The following is a 19049-nucleotide window of genomic DNA, read 5'->3' as shown; positions in this document are numbered from 1 at the left end:
ATGCTCTGTACCGCAGTTCCAGCAGCTTCTTTGGCTTGCTTGTTTGTTTGCATGCCTAGAAAATTTCTGCTTTGGAGCCTTTAAGGTGGAGCCAGGGTCACGTTTTGAGAGAGCGTCTATATTCACTCTGGTGCTGCTCTGAGATGAGCCAACTTGAAGGGAGAGGGAGGACATTTGTTTCCTTGTGGCTTCGAAAGCTCTGGCAGCATCTACGGCGTCTTTTAGGTTGAGGGTGTCTTTCCCTATTAGGGACTTTTGGACCTCTTGGTGGGCGCACCCCCATATTAGCTGGTCGACAATTCTGTCATCTTCATCACCAAATCTGCATTTCTTGGCCACGTTCCTTAGTCTCGACAGGAAAGTGTCGGTTGTTTCTTGTGGGTCTTGTCTTAGCCCTTGGAACTCATACCGATGGATTCTGTGGTTTGATTTGGGCTCCATATGGTTCGCAAACCTTTCAAGGACTATTCCCGGATTATTGCAGTCGGGCTCTGTTAAGCTCCAACTGTTAAAAATGTCTAGACCCTTTTCCCCGAGCCATAGTAAAATATAACTGACCTTCTCTTCATCTGTAGTTCCTTTCAGGAAGCTTTTGAATGCCAGCTGGCTCTTTTGTTTGAATTTCTTGAACGCCTCCACCACGTCATCGGCGTCCCAGTTCATCGTAGGGTGGAGGTTCATTGATGCGGCAACAGCCGCTGTGGAGGCCGCCATCTTGTGTTGTTAGGCGGGTGCACAAAGACGTAGTAAAAAAAAAAATCAATTTCTCTGCAGCCGCTGTTCCTAATTCCCAATAGCGATTCACAATAGCGCGGTTTTTTACTCGAGAGTCACCGCTGCCACCATGTTGTGTCTTCGTGTTTGATATCCTGATAATAAACAACACAATTCAGGTTGTTTCAGTTGCCTTATTGTACTCCTTTATTCAGCTCCTTTGTCTGTGTGGCGTAGTAATACTAAAGTGCTTACATACCTAATCACAGTGTGTGTGTGTGTGTGGTGAGTGTGCCTGATACAAAGTAGTGCAGGAGGTTGGGACTGCTACAATGAATATGTAGCATATGTAACACCCGGTATGAACCCTGTTTGATCAGGATGTATCAATTGTTTTATAATTTTTTTGGGTTCTCCTGATTAATATAGCACTGAGTATCTTTAGGTCATTGCATAAGAGACTTATCGGTCTGTAGCCTTCGCATCCTGTGGGATCCTTCCCTTCCTTATAAATAACAGAGATTATAGCCCCGGCCCATGATCTCGGTGGGTTACCTTCAGCCAAGGCATAATTATAGACTCTAGCCAGAATCGGAGGAAGCTCGTTCTCAAAACATTTATAAAACTCTCCTGGAATCCCATCCATCCCTGGGGACTTGTTGTTCTTTATTTTTTTTATTACTTCTTTTATTTCCTGCTCTTTTATTTGTGTTGTCATATTTCTCGCTTCTTCTTGAGAAAGGCAGGGCATTTTTAATCCAGAAAAGAAAGTTCTGATCTTTTCCTCTTTATCTATGATTTCAGGAAAGTCTTATAACTGTTCATAGATGGTTGCAAACGCTTCTGTGATTTCTCGTGGTTGTGAAACTAAATTTCTAGAAATCGGATGTGGAACTTTGGAAACTTCTCGATTAGCTTGCTCCTTACTCAACTGAAATGCCAGAAGGCGACTAGCCCTGTTTCCCTTCTCATAGTATTTTTGATTGAAGAATCGAAGGGCTCCTTCCACTTTATATATTAGAAGCTCTTCTAACTCATGTATTTTTTGTTTTAGTTCCTTTAACAGATTCTTGTTTCTATTATTATTTTTGTGTTCTACTTCTAATATCTTTATTTTACTTTCCAAGTCAGATTGCTTCTTCAACCTATTCTTCCTTACTCTACTCGATATTTCAATCATTTTGCCCGTTATTACTGCTTTTGCACCATCCCAAAGAGTGGATAATGTTACTTCACTATTGTCATTGTGGTCAAAATACTCTTTAATACAATTCCTAATTTCCTGTGTCACTACGTTATCTGTCAATAAAGAAATGTTTGCTCTCCAGTATTTAAAACTCTTTTTGGTTCCTAAGTCCAAGGTAAGGATTATGGGCGCATGGTCACTGATTGTTATTGAGCCAATTTTACAATCTACCACTTTATATGTATATTGTTTGAGAACACAAAGCATGTTGATACGTGAGTAACTCCTGTGCACGTTCGAAAAAAAACTATAATCCCTCCCCCTTGGATTTTTATATCTCCATGAGTCTACTAATCCTAACTGCCCTAGCATATTATTTAATATTTGGGGTTTTTTTGTTTGGTTGTACTCATCTGGTAATCTATCCAGCCTCCCATCAAGGACCGCATTGAAATCACCACCTAGTATTATCATACCTTTGTCCAGGACGAAAGTCGACGAGCCATGTTCCAAGACCCGGAAAGGACTTTCGTACGGCCGCTGTAGAGGTGTCCGATGTGCATCCCTGCCCAGAAAAACAAACTGGCAGTCCACCAGAGCAGAGGGAAAGTGCGGACGGAAGGACCCATGACGAGACGTGGGCACCGGCGCCAGCTTGCCCACCATCTGCCGAAGACGTTGCAGAGCGTCCGAAGGTTGCTCCACCTGGCCACGTGCCGGCGGGATGAACTCCCCGTTCACTGACGAAGCAGCCACGCCAACTGTGGGCGGAGCTGACGAAGCAGCCTCTCCAGGCCAAGACAAAGTCCAATCCGCGGCACACGCAGTCCATAAGCCGCTGAAAGGCCTGCGCGGCGTTCTTCAACCCAAACGGCATCCGCACAAATTCGAATAGACCAAATGCTGTAATAATGGCCGTCTTCGGGATATTCGCTTGGGCGGACCGGAATTTGATTGTACCCTCACACTAGGTCCACCTTGGAGAATACGGATTCTCCGGCCAGTTGGGCATTGAAGTCCTGAATGTGCGGGACCGGATACCTGTCGGCGACGGTCGCATCATTCAGGCGACGGTAATCCCCACATGGGCGCCAGCCCCCGTTCTTCTTAGGGACAATGTGGAGTGGTGAGGCCCATGGGCTATCGGAGGGACGCACGATGCCCATCGCCTCCATCTGGCGGAACTCCTCCCGAGCTAGACGGAGTTTGTCTGGGGCGAGACGACGTGCAGGCGGGCCAGTAGTGGGGATATGGTGCTCCATCCCGTGCTTGAGGGTGGAGGAGCGGAAGTGGGGTTCGAGAATGCCGGGAAAATCTGCCCGGATATGCGCGAAAGTCGCATCCACGGATGACAGGGGGCCATCAGGGCGTGCTACAGGATCACCAGTACGGAGGAAGAATGGCTCCAGCGTGACAGAGTGCATCAGGCGCCGCCGCTTGACATCCACGAGCAGTGAATGGGCTCAAAGGAAGTCGGCACCCAGCAGCGGCTGGGGAAATGTCTGCAATGACGAACTTCCACGAAAACGAGTTGCAGCCAAAGTTGAAGGGGATGGTGCGAAATCCGTAGGTGCGAATAGCACTCCCGTTCGCCGCGGTGAGGAGCGGGCCTTGCTTGCCCTCACGGATGTCGGCGATGGAGGGAGGCAGAACACTCACTACCGCACCAGAGTCGACGAGGAAACGTCCCCCACTGCTGCGATGCCAAGCGAAAACGCAATGAATTGTGCCGGCCGCCAAAGGAATCACTGACGACCGGCCCTTTAGTTTCCCGAGAACGAACAGGGTGGGCGACAAAGCCTGGCTGCAGCTCCCCAGCGGCGATGGTAATAGCACCAACCAGCTTTGCTGGCGTATGGATGAACTGCAGGTAAATTAGAACTGCAGGCTGGCCATGCTGGAAGGACGTGCCTGCTGTGGAATGCGCAATGGCCGCCAGATTTTGCCGCGGGGGCCGACCGGGAGCAGCGGAGACCCCGTGGATAGCGGTCCCGACCTGCTCTGAGTCTCCAAACTCCTTGGGAAGGACGTCCACTGCTTCCAGGTTGTGATGGTGAGAATTCCATAGCTCATCAGCAAGTTCATCCAGCGCCTGCATGTCGGTAAACGGATCCCTGACGAGCTGCATGCGAATGTCGGGAGGCAGCTGCTGCAGATAGGCATATTTAAACAGGAAGCACGGCTCATGGTCCCCCATTAGCGTGAGCATGTCTTCCAGGAGGGCAGACGGCCGGCGGTCGCCCAGGCCGTCCATTCTGAAAATGCGAGCTGCCCGCTTGGTGTCACCCAGGCCAAACCTCCTGATGAGAAATGCTTTAAGGCCAGTATATTTATTTGTTACCGAGGGGGCCCTGAGGAAAGGCATAACTCGCCTCGCAGTTAGTTGGTCAAGCGAGCCAACCACGTAATAGTACTTAGTCTCATCCTGCGTGATACCTCTCACAGCAAACTGTGCCTCTGCCTGCTGGAACCAGGTTTCGGGTTCTTCGGTCCACAGAGTTGGGAGCTTCAGCGCAACAGCGTTATTATCCATCACGATGCGTGATGAACTACGCAGGGTCACCAGTGTAGTGGCCTGGTCAAGGTCAGGGAAAGGCCAGACACCAGGCGGATTCAAGAGAAGCTTTTTATTCCAACTGTCAGAGTACGCACAACACCCTCGAGAGAACCCCTGACAGCGTCGTCGGGAAACCCGGTAGCAGAAGAGAGCACCCCTCACATCGTCGTCAGGAAACCCCATGGCAGACCAACGCCCCTGTCCCTCAATCGGCGAGGGGGATGATCCAAGGAGTGGCCTACCCCCCAGGGACTGCCACACTGCCTTCGATATCTTCTATCGTTGATATATCTTTAAAGGGTATACCTTTACGAATTAATATATTGCAACCCCTCTAGATTTATGTGAAAATGAGGAGTGATACGCTTTAGCAATCCATTTTGCTTTCAATCTATGTTGTGCTTCCTTTTTAAGATGTGCTTCCTGGAGAAATATTATATCTGCTTTAAGTGATTTTAAATGAGCTAATACTTTACCTCTCTTGATTGGTTCATTAATTCCCTTAACATTCCAGCTACAGAATTTAATTCCTTCACCCCCCATTTTCCTATTAATGTCTTGCATCTTGTGATTAGAGCGGTCTATGTTAGAGCAGATGGCTCAGCACACTCAACCCTACCTTATACCCGAACATCAGGTAGATGAATTTTAGGTCTCGTCGGTTTTCCATCCGGACATATCTCCTTAAATAAAATATATAATTCCATTCCAAATACAAAATATAATATAATACAAGATAGAAAAGGTTAAAAAATGTTGCGTTATTTAACGTGTAAAGAGTAGAAAAAGAAGAAAACTACAACCATGGTTAGTGCAGTTAGTGATAGCCACCCTAATGTGGCTAAACATCTAAGAACTTCTGTAGCTTTTGGTAAAAAAAAAATATTACTAGTTCCGTACTTTCCTTAAAAGAAAAGTTTCAATTTCAATGAACACAATTTATGGGGGGGAGGGAAACAATAGTTATATTCCATTATTGAAATAATTATTAGGTCTCAAATTGAAATGTTAGTCTCGTATAGCAAAAAAAAATAATTAAAAAATTGTCAAAGAATAATCAAAATCAAAAGTATCAGAGAGAAAACGTCCGACATTTTTATTAATTAATTACCTGAATCACACTTTACTTATATATCATACTTTTAGTTAATTCTGAGTTGATCCAGTTAACAATAATTAGTATTAATTAGTATTCATGATTAGCAATAGTTGCTAGAAACTAGTACTAAAATGTAAATATTATATATCAGTAATAAGATAATTGCCCAATTCTTATTGCAGATTTTGGGCAGTTCTTAAGTATAATAGTTTAAAGTTCCATTTCTTCTTTGGGTGGTAACAATATCCAGTGTCGTCAGGTGAATGTTGGGTGTTGAATATTATTCAATCTTCGGTCTTATTCTCGATGCTCTGGGCGAATTCAAGTGCCTCTGTGTTTGATGAAGAAATGTTCCTTCTGCTCGTAGGTGAAATCGACAGAAGGATGGAGGGTTGGGTGTTTATGCGTGCTATTTTCGTGATATTTATTTTAGTTGGTTATATTTTAATATTTTATCTTGTATGTATCGTTGGCTTTTAGAAATGTTTGAATGGTGCACTGACTGGTTGACATTTTTAAATTTCGTTGTACATGGTTCATGTTACAATGATAATGAAGAAACTATTCTATTCTATTCTAGGTTACTCTTAATATTGCGGGGTATATCAGTCCATATCACAATTTTTTTATATTCTTAAGTATTCTTCATGTTTCTGTAAACAGCGCTCTCTTCTTGGCGACAGGTTAATCTCTAAATATACTGATCTTATCTCCTTCAAATACGAGATTTCTGCTTCGAACAGTTTTCTTCATCATATCATTCAAAACATGGTCATATTGCAGGTACACAAAAAATCTGGAGAAACTCAGCGGATGCAGCAGCATCTATGGAGCGAAGGAAATGGTCATATTGCACCTTCACTATCAGTTGTCTTGGGGGGGGGGCGCCCTCCCTTGGGCGTCGTCTCGATACTCTGTGCGCTTGGGCAAGTAATGGTGCTTGATCCAAATTCAAGACTTTTTTCAGTAGACCTGCAGCAAATTCACGGGGGTCACAATTTCCCTCTCTGCCTTCCTGGATGCCCACGATTCTTAAATGCTGGCGTCTCTGTTGTCCCTCCAAGTCAATACATTTTTCGGTTATTTGATGCAATAACTTTGATAGGCGTTTGTTCTCGGCAATAAGTTTTTTTGTAGTCTCGTTCTAGTTTCAGCAATTTCCTCTAATTCCTTTACAACCTCGTGGTGTTGATTTAGTGTCTGGAGGATAGGCTCCAACTTGGAATCAAATCTAGATTCCATCGAATTCAGTTTATCATTTACTTTTTCAATACTTTGATTCAAATTTTCTTCCATGTTTAACTTCCAGTCTTCCAGAACTTCATGTACAGAAGTTGTAACCTCTTCTTTAATTTGTTCTTTAATTTCATCTTTAAAAGATTTCAGCTCTTCCTTGAAGTTCTGTTTAAGATTTTTAAATTCTTCCATTATATTAGAGATTTCCTGTGCAAGGAAAATTCTTAATTCTTCCACATCTTTTTCTTCTTTGAGATATCTTCTTGGGATGATGTTGAAATTGAGGCAGAGGCTTCATTTGGGCCTACCTCTTTAGCCTTGCAGGTTTTTCTCGTCTTGGGAGGGGGAGTATATTGCATAGACATACTGCCGGTGTCGCGAGCCTGATGACGTCACGAACTTGATGTAAGCAGCCGGTGCCGTTTTCTGCAGGTAGGTCCCGTCTTTTTTCCCCCCGTTTTCAGCGTTTTTTTTTTTTCCCCGGAGCTAGTCGGCGCTAGTCTCTCCTACTACATAGCGCCACCGGAAGTTTTGCATCTTCTGAGGCGTTTTTATGTTCTTTTTCCCAACTCTCTCAACTCGGAGAGAATTAACGTGTTTTCCTTGTCGGACTCGGCGTCATCTTGCTGTCGTCTGTCAGTTTCTGACCTTCATTCTTTCCTTTTCCTCCGCGCTCGGATGCCTTATGTCGACCCATCATGTTCAGACAGCCTAGCTCTCCTCGTTTATCACTATTTATCTTTCTTATGGCTGGTTTGAAGAGGGCCTCCCGGGCAGTAGGTCGACTACACAGCTTTCACTGTCGTGGCGTCACTGGAAGTCCCCTCTTATCACTCATAATGGCTTATTTGACTTTCATTGGCACAACTTTGGTCCTCATGTTGATAAACAGCAATAAACGTTTCCAAAGGTGATGAAAAGACTCGAGGAAAGATTATTATTCTTCTTCTTCTATGTAGTGTTTTTTGGTGGTTGGCAAACAACTTTTTTGGTGCATGAGTGTGGATCAAACAACACCTTTACATATACTAATAACCTATATCCTTCCGAACAAATTGGTTACCCTAAGAAAAAGCAACAGGATTTGATAGCACTTATATGAACTCCCTTGCAAAATATCTCCCAAATCAAATTGTACTCTTTCTTTTCTGAACTGCTCACTCATCCGTCCTCTCTCCTCCTCATACCTCTCACAATGTACAGTGACATGCTCTATTGTCTCTTCTTGCCCACAGTATTCACATCTGCCTGTATTATGTTTGCCTATTATAAAAAGTGTACTGTTCAGACCAGTGTGTCCAAATCTAATTCTTGAAATTACTGTCTCGCATGGATGTCGGCGATGGAGGGAGGCAGAACACTCACTACCGCACCAGTGTCGACGAGGAAACGTCCCCCACTGCTGCGATGCCAAGCGAAAACGCAATGAATTGTGCCGGCCGCCAAAGGAATCACTGACGACCGGCCCTTTAGTTTCCCGAGAACGAACAGGGTGGGCGACAAAGCCTGGCTGCAGCTCCCCAGCAGCGATGGTAATAGCACCAACCAGCTTTGCTGGCGTATGGATGAACTGCAGGTAAATTAGAACTGCAGGCTGGCCATGCTGGAAGGACGTGCCTGCTGTGGAATGCGCAATGGCCGCCAGATTTTGCCGCGGGGGCCGACTGGGAGCAGCGGAGACCCCGTGGATAGCGGTCTCGACCTGCTCTGAGTCTCCAAACGCCTTGGGAAGGACGTCCACTGCTTCCAGGTTGTGATGGTGAGAATTCCATAGCTCATCAGCAAGTTCAACCAGCGCCTGCATGTCGGTAAACGGATCCCTGACAAGCTGCATGCGAATGTCGGGAGGCAGCTGCTGCAGATAGGCATATTTAAACAGGAAGCACGGCTCATGGTCCCCCATTAGCGTGAGCATGTCTTCCAGGAGGGCAGACGGCCGGCGGTCGCCCAGGCCGTCCATTCTGAAAATGCGAGCTGCCCGCTTGGTGTCACCCAGGCCAAACCTCCTGATGAGAAATGCTTTAAGGCCAGTATATTTATTTGTTACCAAGGGGGCCCTGAGGAAAGGCATAACTCGCCTCGCAGTTAGTTGGTCAAGCGAGCCAACCACGTAATAGTACTTAGTCTCATCCTGCGTGATACCTCTCACAGCAAACTGTGCCTCTGCCTGCTGGAACCAGGTTTCGGGTTCTTCGGTGCACAGAGTTGGGAGCTTCAGCGCAACAGCGTTATTATCCATCACGATGCGTGATGAACTACGTGGGGTCACCAGTGTAGTGGCCTGGTCAAGGTCAGGGAAAGGCCAGACACCAGGCGGATTCAAGGGAAGCTTTTTATTCCAACTGTCAGAGTACGCACAACACCCTCGAGAGAACCCCTGACAGCGTCGTCGGGAAACCCGGTAGCAGAAGAGAGCACCCCTCACATCGTCGTCAGGAAACCCCGTGGCAGACCAATGCCCCTGTCCCTCAATCGGCGAGGGGGATGATCCAAGGAGTGGCCTACCCCCCAGGGACTGCCACACTGCCTTCGATATCTTCTATCGTTGATATATGTTTAAAGGGTATACCTTTACGAATTAATATATTACAACCCCTCTAGATTTATGTGAAAATGAGGAGTGATACGCTTTAGCAATCCATTTTGCTTTCAATCTATGTTGTGCTTCCTGGAGAAATATTATATCTGCTTTAAGTGATTTTAAATGAGCTAATACTTTACCTCTCTTGATTGGTTCATTAATTCCCTTAACATTCCAGCTACAGAATTTAATTCCTTCACCCCCCATTTTCCTATTAATGTCTTGCATCTTGTGATTAGAGCGGTCTATGTTAGAGCAGATGGCTCAGCACACTCAACCCTACCTTATACCCGAACATCAGGTAGATGAATTTTAGGTCTCGTCGGTTTTCCATCCGGACATATCTCCTTAAATAAAATATATAATTCCATTCCAAATACAAAATATAATATAATACAAAATAGAAAAGGTAAAAAAATGTTGCGTCATTAACGTGTAAAGAGTAGAAAAATAAGAAAACTACAACCATGGTTAGTGCAGTTAGTGATAGCCACCCTAATGTGGCTAAACATCTAAGAACTTCTGTAGCTTTTGGTAAAAAAAAAATATTACTAGCTCCGTACTTTCCTTAAAAGAAAAGTTTCAATTTCAATGAACACAATTTATGGGGGGGGGAGGGAAACAATAGTTATATTCCATTATTGAAATAATTATTAGGTCTCAAATTGAAATGTTAGTCTCGTATAGCAAAAAAAAATAATTAAAAAATTGTCAAAGAATAATCAAAATCAAAAGTATCAGAGAGAAAACGTCCGACATTTTTATTAATTAATTACCTGAATCACACTTTACCTATATATCATACTTTTAGTTAATTCTGAGTTGATCCAGTTAACAATAATTAGTATTAATTAGTATTCATGATTAGCAATAGTTGTTAGAAACTAGCACTAAAATGTAAATATTATATATCAGTAATAAGATAATTGCCCAATTCTTATTGCAGATTTTGGGCAGTTCTTAAGTATAATAGTTTAAAGTTCCATTTCTTCTTTGGGTGGTAACAATATCCAGTGTCGTCAGGTGAATGTTGGGTGTTGAATATTATTCAATCTTCGGTCTTATTCTCGATGCTCTGGGCGAATTCAAGTGCCTCTGTGTGTTTGATGAAGAAATGTTCCTTCTGCTCGTAGGTGAAATCGACAGAAGGATGGAGGGTTGGGTGTTTATGCGTGCTATTTTCGTGATATTTATTTTAGTTGGTTATATTTTAATATTTTATCTTGTATGTATCGTTAGCTTTTAGAAATGTTTGAATGGTGCACTGACTGGTTGACATTTTTAAATTTCGTTGTACATGGTTCATGTTACAATGACAATGAAGAAACTATTCTATTCTATTCTAGGTTACTCTTAATATTGCGGGGTATATCAGTCCATATCACAATTTTTTTATATTCTTAAGTATTCTTCATGTTTCTGTAAACAGCGCTCTCTTCTTGGCGACAGGTTAATCTCTAAATATACTGATCTTATCTCCTTCAAATACGAGATTTCTGCTTCGAACAGTTTTCTTCATCATATCATTCAAAACATGGTCATATTGCAGGTACACAAAAAAGCTGGAGAAACTCAGCGGATGCAGCAGCATCTATGGAGCGAAGGAAATGGTCATATTGCACCTTCACTATCAGTTGTCTTGGGGGGGGGGGGCGCCCTCCCTTGGGCGTCGTCTCGATACTCTGTGCGCTCGGGCAAGTAATGGTGCTTGATCCAAATTCAAGACTTTTTTCAGTAGACCTGCAGCAAATTCACGGGGGTCACAATTTCCCTCTCTGCCTTCCTGGATGCCCACGATTCTTAAATGCTGGCGTCTCTGTTGTCCCTCCAAGTCAATACATTTTTCGGTTATTTGATGCAATAACTTTGATAGGCGTTTGTTCTCGGCAATAAGTGTTTTTGTAGTCTCGTTCTAGTTTCAGCAATTTCCTCTAATTCCTTTACAACCTCGTGGTGTTGATTTAGTGTCTGGAGGATAGGCTCCAACTTGCAATCAAATCTAGATTCCATCGAATTCAGTTTATCATTTATTTTTTCAATACTTTGATTCAAATTTTCTTCCATGTTTAACTTCCAGTCTTCCAGAACTTCATGTACAGAAGTTGTAACCTCTTCTTTAATTTGTTCTTTAATTTCATCTTTAAAAGATTTCAGCTCTTCCTTGAAGTTCTGTTTAAGATTTTTAAATTCTTCCATTATATTAGAGATTTCCTGTGCAAGGAAAATTCTTAATTCTTCCACATCTTTTTCTTCTTTGAGATATCTTCTTGGGATGATGTTGAAATTGAGGCAGAGGCTTCATTTGGGCCTACCTCTTTAGCCTTGCAGGTGTTTCTCGTCTTGGGAGGGGGAGTATATTGCATAGACATACTGCCGGTGTCGCGAGCCTGATGACGTCACGAACTTGATGTAAGCAGCCGGTGCCGTTTTCTGCAGGTAGGTCCCGTCTTTTTCCCCCGTTTTCAGCGTTTTTTCCCCGGAGCTAGTCGGCGCTAGTCTCTCCTACTACATAGCGCCACCGGAAGTTTTGCATCTTCTGAGGCGTTTTTATGTTCTTTTCCCAACTCTCTCAACTCGGAGAGAATTAACGTGTTTTCCTTGTCGGACTCGGCGTCATCTTGCTGTCGTCTGTCAGTTTCTGACCTTCATTCTTTCCTTTTCCTCCGCGCTCGGATGCCTTATGTCGACCCATCATGTTCAGACAGCCTAGCTCTCCTCGTTTATCACTATTTATCTTTCTTATGGCTGGTTTGAAGAGGGCCTCCCGGGCAGTAGGTCGACTACACAGCTTTCACTGTCGTGGCGTCACTGGAAGTCCCCTCTTATCACTCATAATGGCTTATTTGACTTTCATTGGCACAACTTTGGTCCTCGTGTTGATAAACAGCAATAAACGTTTCCAAAGGTGATGAAAAGACTCGAGGAAAGATTATTATTCTTCTTCTTCTATGTAGTGTTTTTTGGTGGTTGGCAAACAACTTTTTTGGTGCATGAGTGTGGATCAAACAACACCTTTACATATACTAATAACCTATATCCTTCCGAACAAATTGGTTACCCTAAGAAAAAGCAACAGGATTTGATAGCACTTATATGAACTCCCTTGCAAAATAACTCCCAAATCAAATTGTACTCTTTCTTTTCTGAACTGCTCACTCATCCGTCCTCTCTCCTCCTCATACCTCTCACAATGTACAGTGACATGCTCTATTGTCTCTTCTTGCCCACAGTATTCACATCTGCCTGTATTATGTTTGCCTATTATAAAAAGTGTACTGTTCAGACCAGTGTGTCCAAATCTAATTCTTGAAATTACTGTCTCCTCTTTTCTGTTTTTTCCTGCACATCTCATTTCTCCCACTTTCCTCTGGCATCTGTAGAACCACCGTTGAGGTCCAAACGAAATGTCGTTTCTGCAGTCATACATACAAAATGAAAAAGATCCAAGACACAACACAATTTACACAAACATCCTTCACAGCGCATCTTCTCCTCGCTGTGAAGGAAGGCAAAAAAAACCATATCTCTCCCCTGCCTCCCCTCCCCTCCCCCCCCCATGTCAGAGTCAAAGACAGAGTCAAAGCCCCCAGCGGGTGATGTTAAATGTCCCGCAGCCATTAAAGCCACGCCGGGTGATGCAAGGCCAAGCACCGGGTCTTGGTGTTGGAGCCCCGGCGGGCTCTTGGTGTTGGAGCCCCCGGCGGGTGCTCACAAAGTCCCGCGGCAATTCCAAGCCGCGCGGGGCAGGGATGTAAGGCCACGCTCCAGGTAATCTTCAACCCCGCAATCGGGCGGGAGAAGTCGCCATTGCGGAAGCCCCGAAAAGTGGTCTCCAACCAAGGACCCGCGGGCTCCCGGTATTTCAGTCCACAGACCTGCGGTAGGAGCTTCCGAAACTCCGGGGGTCGGGCCACAGCAGCGCTCCACCACAGCTCCACCCGCTCCGGACTCGGCCAGCTCCGTGAAGGTGAGTCGTCCACAGCTCCGCGACTGGAGCCCCAGGTCGTTCCTGCTGGAGGCCGCTTCACGTAGCAGCCCCAACGACAACGGAGACCCGACAAAGAAAAGGTCGGGTCTCCCGTGCAGGGGAAAGAATTTAGAGGTTCCCCCACACCCCGACCCCCACACACATACCCCGACAAAAAATAATTAAAAACTACATTTAAACGAAACAGAAAATAATTTAAAAAAACAGACGGACTGACGAGAGTCGCGCCACCCACCAAATAACTGTCCTTAAAGGCCTAGTATCCTCGACCCACTGTACCACTAACAATATTGCAATCATTTCACCTGTGTATACTGAGACCTCATTATTGATCCTCTTCCCTACTTTGATGTGAAATTCTGGTACAATAATTGCTACTCCTACTTTATCTACTGAATCTTTTGATGCATCTGTATAAATTTGGACAAAACTGTAGTATTTGTCAATGTATTCCTGTATGATGACTGAATTATACATATGTTGTTTATCCTTGTTTTTCTGTTTTAATATTGTAAAGTCTACTGTTGCATCTGGAAGTATCCAAGGTGGAATTGAAGGTAATGGAACCGTTGGAACCACATTTAATTGTGCTATGCTGATTTGTAATGCTCTCTGGGTCACTGTCCATCCAAAATTTTTTGTTTCCCTTCTCTCCTTTTCCCAGCATGGTTTGGCAGTAACTTGTGCTGGATGTTCTTGATTGTGGCCCTGTAGGTTAATCCAGTAATTCAATGAAAGCTGTATCCTTCTCATCTCTAGAGGCATCTCCCCCATTTCAACCTGTAATGCTGCTGTTGGGGTTGTTTTTATTGCACCTGTACATATTCTCAATGCCCGATATTGAATATTGTCTATTTTCTTAAGAGAAGTACTTGATGCGGACCCATACACCACACAACCATAATCTAACACAGATCTAATTAACCCAGTGTATATAGCCTTCAAAGCTGTTCTATCTGTCCCCCAATCACATCCAACTAAACATCTCATTACATTAAGTATCTTCTTACATTTGTCCACTACTTTCTGAATATGAACCATCCATGTAATCCTCTCATCATGGAGGAAAGATTAGGTGCTGAGAACTCTCTTATACATGCATTAAGGAGACAATTAAACACACCTGAGCACTTGCAAACACCTGTGAAGCCATGTGTCCCAAACATTATGATGCCCTGAAATGAGGGGAGGAGGGGAGGGGAGGGGGAGGGGGGGGAGGGGGGGGGGGGGCGGGGAGAATATGTATAAACACTGCTGTAATTTCTACATGGTGAAACCAAAATGTATAAAAATGGCCTTTAATAAAATCTGACAATGTGCACTTTAACCACATGTGATTTATTTTTTCGATGACATCTCAAATTGTGGAGTACAGAGGCAAATAAATAAATGACGGGTCTTTGTCCCAAACATTATGGAGGGCACTGTAGTTGCAGGTTATTTTGGACTATCTAGACTAAGACGACTCGCAGATAATTCCATTCTCTCACTAATTATCCCTGGATTCTCTCATTCTCATCACTCCCTCATCAGCAACACCCACAAGGTTCTGAAATCCACCCGCATACCAGCAGCAATTTACAGTGGTCAGTTCATCATAAGGTCATAGGGAATAGGAGTAGAATAAGACCATTCGGCCCATCAAATCTACTCCACCATTCAATCATGTCTGATCTATCTCTCCCTCCTAACCCCATTCTCCTGTCTTTGCCCCGTAACCTCTGACACCCGTACAAATCAACTTATCTACCAACGTGCAGGAGTTTGCCATGATCACATTGAATGGCGGTGCTGGCTCGAAGGGCCAAATGGCCTACTCCTGCACCTATTGTCTATTGTTTGGGATGTGATAGAAAACTTGTTGGATCATTAGGGGAGTGTGCAAATACCATACAGGCTGAATATTGAACCAGGTTCCTGGAGCCATAAGGCACGCCTCTACCACCTGCAGCGTTGTGGTCTGAGAATATTGTTCTTCTACCATCAAATTATATAAACTCTTTCTACTGAGCTACTCCAACAGTAAATGATCCATTTCTCCTGTGATGCTGCCTGACCTGCTGAGATACTCCAGCACTCTATAGAGTCTGAAGAAGAGTCCCGACCCAAAACATTGACTGTCCATGTTCTTCCGTGATGCTGCCTGACCTGCTGAGATACTCCAGCTCTCTATAGTCTGAAGAAGAGTCCCGACCCAAAACGGTGCCTGTCCATGTTCTCCAAGATGCTTCTTGACCTACTGAGTTACTCCAGCACTGTGGTCTGAAGAAGGCTCCTGGCCCAAAACGTCACTTGCAAGTTTTCTCCCAAGATGCTGCCTGACTTTTTAGTTTTAGTTTTAGAGATGCAGCGTGGAAACGGGCTCTTCGGCCCAACCGGGTCTGCGCCAACCGGCGATCCCCGCACACTAGCACTATCCTACACCCACTAGGGAAAACTTTTACATTTACCAAGCCAATTAACCTACAAACCTGTACGTCTTTGGAGTGTGGGAGAAAACCGTAGATCTCGGTGAAAACCCACGCAGGTCACTGGAAGAACGTACAAACTCCGTACGGACAGCACTCATTGTCAGAATCAAACCCGGGTCTCCGGCGCTGCATTCACTGTGAGGCAGCAACTCTACTGCTGCGCCACTGTAGCCGCACCCGTGACGTTGAGTTAAGGGTCTGTCCCATGAGCATGCGACTCCACGCGGCAAGCGCAACCTAAAGGGCCTGTCCCAAGAGCATGCGACTGCATGCAGCAAGCGCGACCAAACCAGAAGCGGGAGCTGCGCGGAGGTCGAGTGAGTGACACGCAGTTCGAGCGAAATCCGCGGGAAGTTCGCGCGTGACGTACGGCGTCGAGGCGGTGCATACGGCGTTGAGGTGGCTGCGGGCCGGCAGGCCGTTGCCACGCGGAATTTTTGAACATGGTCAGTTTTTCATAGCCCCGCGAGATATCGGGACCAGCTTCGCACAACTCCATATGGCTCTGCCGATCGAAGTGGGACCAGCCCCGCAAGGCCGTATGGCTCAAGCGACCACATTAGGTCGCGCTTGTCGCATGGAATCTCATGCTCGTGGGACAGGCCCTTTAGGTTGCGCTTGCCACATGGAGTCGCATGCTCGTGGGACAGGCCCTTTACTCTAGTACTCTGTCTTCCACACTTGGTTTGTGCGGCTATAATGTCAGACATATTTAATGAACTGCAGTGCAAAGGGAAACATTTTTTTATTTCCATCAGTAAAAGTCTTCTGGGATTGCAGACTTTTGCTGTAGTTTGTACATTGTGAATCAGTATTCACTGCAAAATGAATTTAGTCTTCCTTTGACTCATTTTTCAGTAATTACTATAAAGTTGAGCAATAAACAAAGTGCTGGAGGAACTCAGCAGGTCATGCGGCATCTGTGGAGGGAAATGGACAATGTTTCGTGCTGAGACAATTCTTCAGGTAACTAAAAGTAGGGCCCTGACCTGAAACATCACATCCATATACTGATTGTTTTCTTTGGTAAATTAACATCTGCAGTTCCATGTGGCCAGCTAAAAAAATTGGCCCCTTTTTTGTCTGTTTTAGAAAATGTCAACTCTTGGGCAAAACATCATCACACAGAGTACAGAGATTGTGATAAAAAATATGTTTTCCATTTACCGTTTGCTTTAGAATCAATTTACTTATTAATAAACTTTAATCAATTTGTTATTATCAACATCCAAACTCTTCCCCTGCTTCTGATTTGTCACAGTGCTTAATTCAACATCCAGTATGGAATTAACAGGAACCACCAGGGGTGCGTGAGGATGGCTGCCCTGCCAGCAGTCTGTGCGTTTTTTCATTCTTTTTGTTATTTTCTTTAGTGTGTTAAAAGATTGTTTTAATGTTCTTCGGTTTGTTTTATGTTGGGTAGGAGGGAAGGGATCAGGGGAAACTTTTTTCCAAACTCTTACCTTGCCGGAGATGTGATTAATTTTCGGATCACATTCTCCGGGAGCTCTGCGGCCTTCCATTGATGGAGCTGGAGGCCTCCTCGGACTGTCGTGAGCCCCACCGCGGGGCATGGACTTAACATCGGAGCTGATCCCTTGCCTGGGATCGCTCGCACTGCGAACACCATGGAATCAACATCAAGGGCTCGCACTCGGGTGAGGCCGAGTTGGGAGCTCCAACGTCGCGGAAGGTTTGACCATCCCCGACGCGAGGTTCGATCGCCCGGCGTGGGGGAGCTTGATCGCCTCGATGCGGAGGGCCCGAATGCAGCCGGCTATGGGAGTCAAGATCATCCCATCAACGGATGGCTCGAGGCCCACGACCGAGGAAGAACAGAAGGAAGAGATCTGAACTGTATTTAGCCTTCCATCACAGTGAGGAATGTGTAGGAGTCACTGTGGTGGATGTTCATGTTAAAATGTGTTTTTGAGTGATCTGGTGCTTTTTATTTTATGACTGACCTGGCCAATGAAATTCCTCGTATGTTGCAAAATATTCTTGGCTAATAAAGTGTGATTCTGATTCTAATTCAATGACACATCTTTGGATCCAACTGCAGATTCCAGTGGCTGAAGAAGGGTCTCGACCCGAAACATCACTCCAGCATTTTGTGTCCATCTTCGATTTAAAACATTATCTGCAGTTCTTTCCAACAGATTCCAATCCCTAGTTATCCTTTCTGACCAGTCTGATTGAGCTAGACTGTTGTGCACGAAGGAAATGCAAATGCTGGTTTAAACCTTAGATAGACACAACAAACTGGAGTGACTCAGCTGGACAGGCAGCGTCTCTGGAGAGAAGATATGGGTGATGTTTTCAATTCCTTCTCTCCAGAGATGTGGCCTGTCCTGATTGGCTCTAGCCCAAGTGGGAGGAGAGGGGTGAAAACAGTTAAAGGCCAAGGACGCACAGTCTTTGTTCAGAACTGCTGTAGATTTGGGAGGAACAACAGCAGCAGCAGATTAGCAAGAGATACGACTGATTGGCTCTAGCCCAAGTGGGAGGAGAGAAGTGAGTCAGAGGGGTGAAAACAGCTGAAAACTGAGGAATTTGCTTTGTAAATTGGTAAATCAGGCAATTTATCAGTCAATTTAAGCAGGACAGCTCTTAGCGAGCGGCCTAGTGAGCGAAGTGCCCTGTGAGAAAAGTGTGAGTCTTTGGCTCGAGAGTCTTTGGCGAGGAGGCTGAGGAGAGGAGACCACGAAATACGCTTGAGAGGTAGAGACAAAAGAAGGAGATGTCAGGCAAGATGATTCGGTGTGATGCTTGCTGTATGTGGGAGGTCAAGGACACCGCTGGTGCCTCTGGCTGCTACAAATGCGAGAAGTGCATCCAGGTAGAGCTCCTGAAGGGCCGTGTTGGGGAACTGGAGAAGCAAATGGATGACCTCCGGTTCGTACGAGAAACTGAGTCGTTCCTCGACAAGTCCTATAGTACGATTGTTACACCTAAGGTACTGGAAGAGAGAAGGTGGGAGACCGTGAGAAAGGGAGGGAAGCATGGAATGCCAACGTCCCCGGGTGGTGTACCTCTTGTAAACAGATTCATCCGCTTAGAAGCTGTTGGGACAGAAGACGTGAGCGGCGGAATGGCTTGCGATGCGAATAGGGCTGTTGAGCCAAAACCAAAAAGGCCTAAGGCAGGCAAGGCCATTGTAGTGGGAGACTCCATCGTGAGAGGTATGGACAGGGGTTCCTGCGGCAACAGACGGGAT

General features: G+C 45.1%; 1 protein-coding gene across 1 annotated transcript in view; it reads left to right on the top strand.

The window, feature by feature from the left end:
• Window positions 1-17857, top strand: part of mterf3 (mitochondrial transcription termination factor 3) — a 71680-nt gene extending 53823 nt beyond the window's left edge. Inside the window, exon 8 of the mRNA XM_055633718.1 lies at window positions 17094-17857. Within this exon, the coding sequence (XP_055489693.1) occupies window positions 17094-17123 (30 nt within the window). The 3' untranslated portion in view covers window positions 17124-17857. The remainder of the gene's footprint in view (window positions 1-17093) is intronic.
• Window positions 17858-19049: the final 1192 nt, after the last annotated feature.

Source organism: Leucoraja erinacea, chromosome 4, assembly GCF_028641065.1.
Source record: "Leucoraja erinacea ecotype New England chromosome 4, Leri_hhj_1, whole genome shotgun sequence".
Taxonomy (NCBI): Eukaryota; Metazoa; Chordata; class Chondrichthyes; order Rajiformes; family Rajidae; genus Leucoraja; species Leucoraja erinaceus.
Note: the sequence above shows the minus strand (reverse complement) of the source record. Positions and strands in the feature narration are given on the sequence as shown.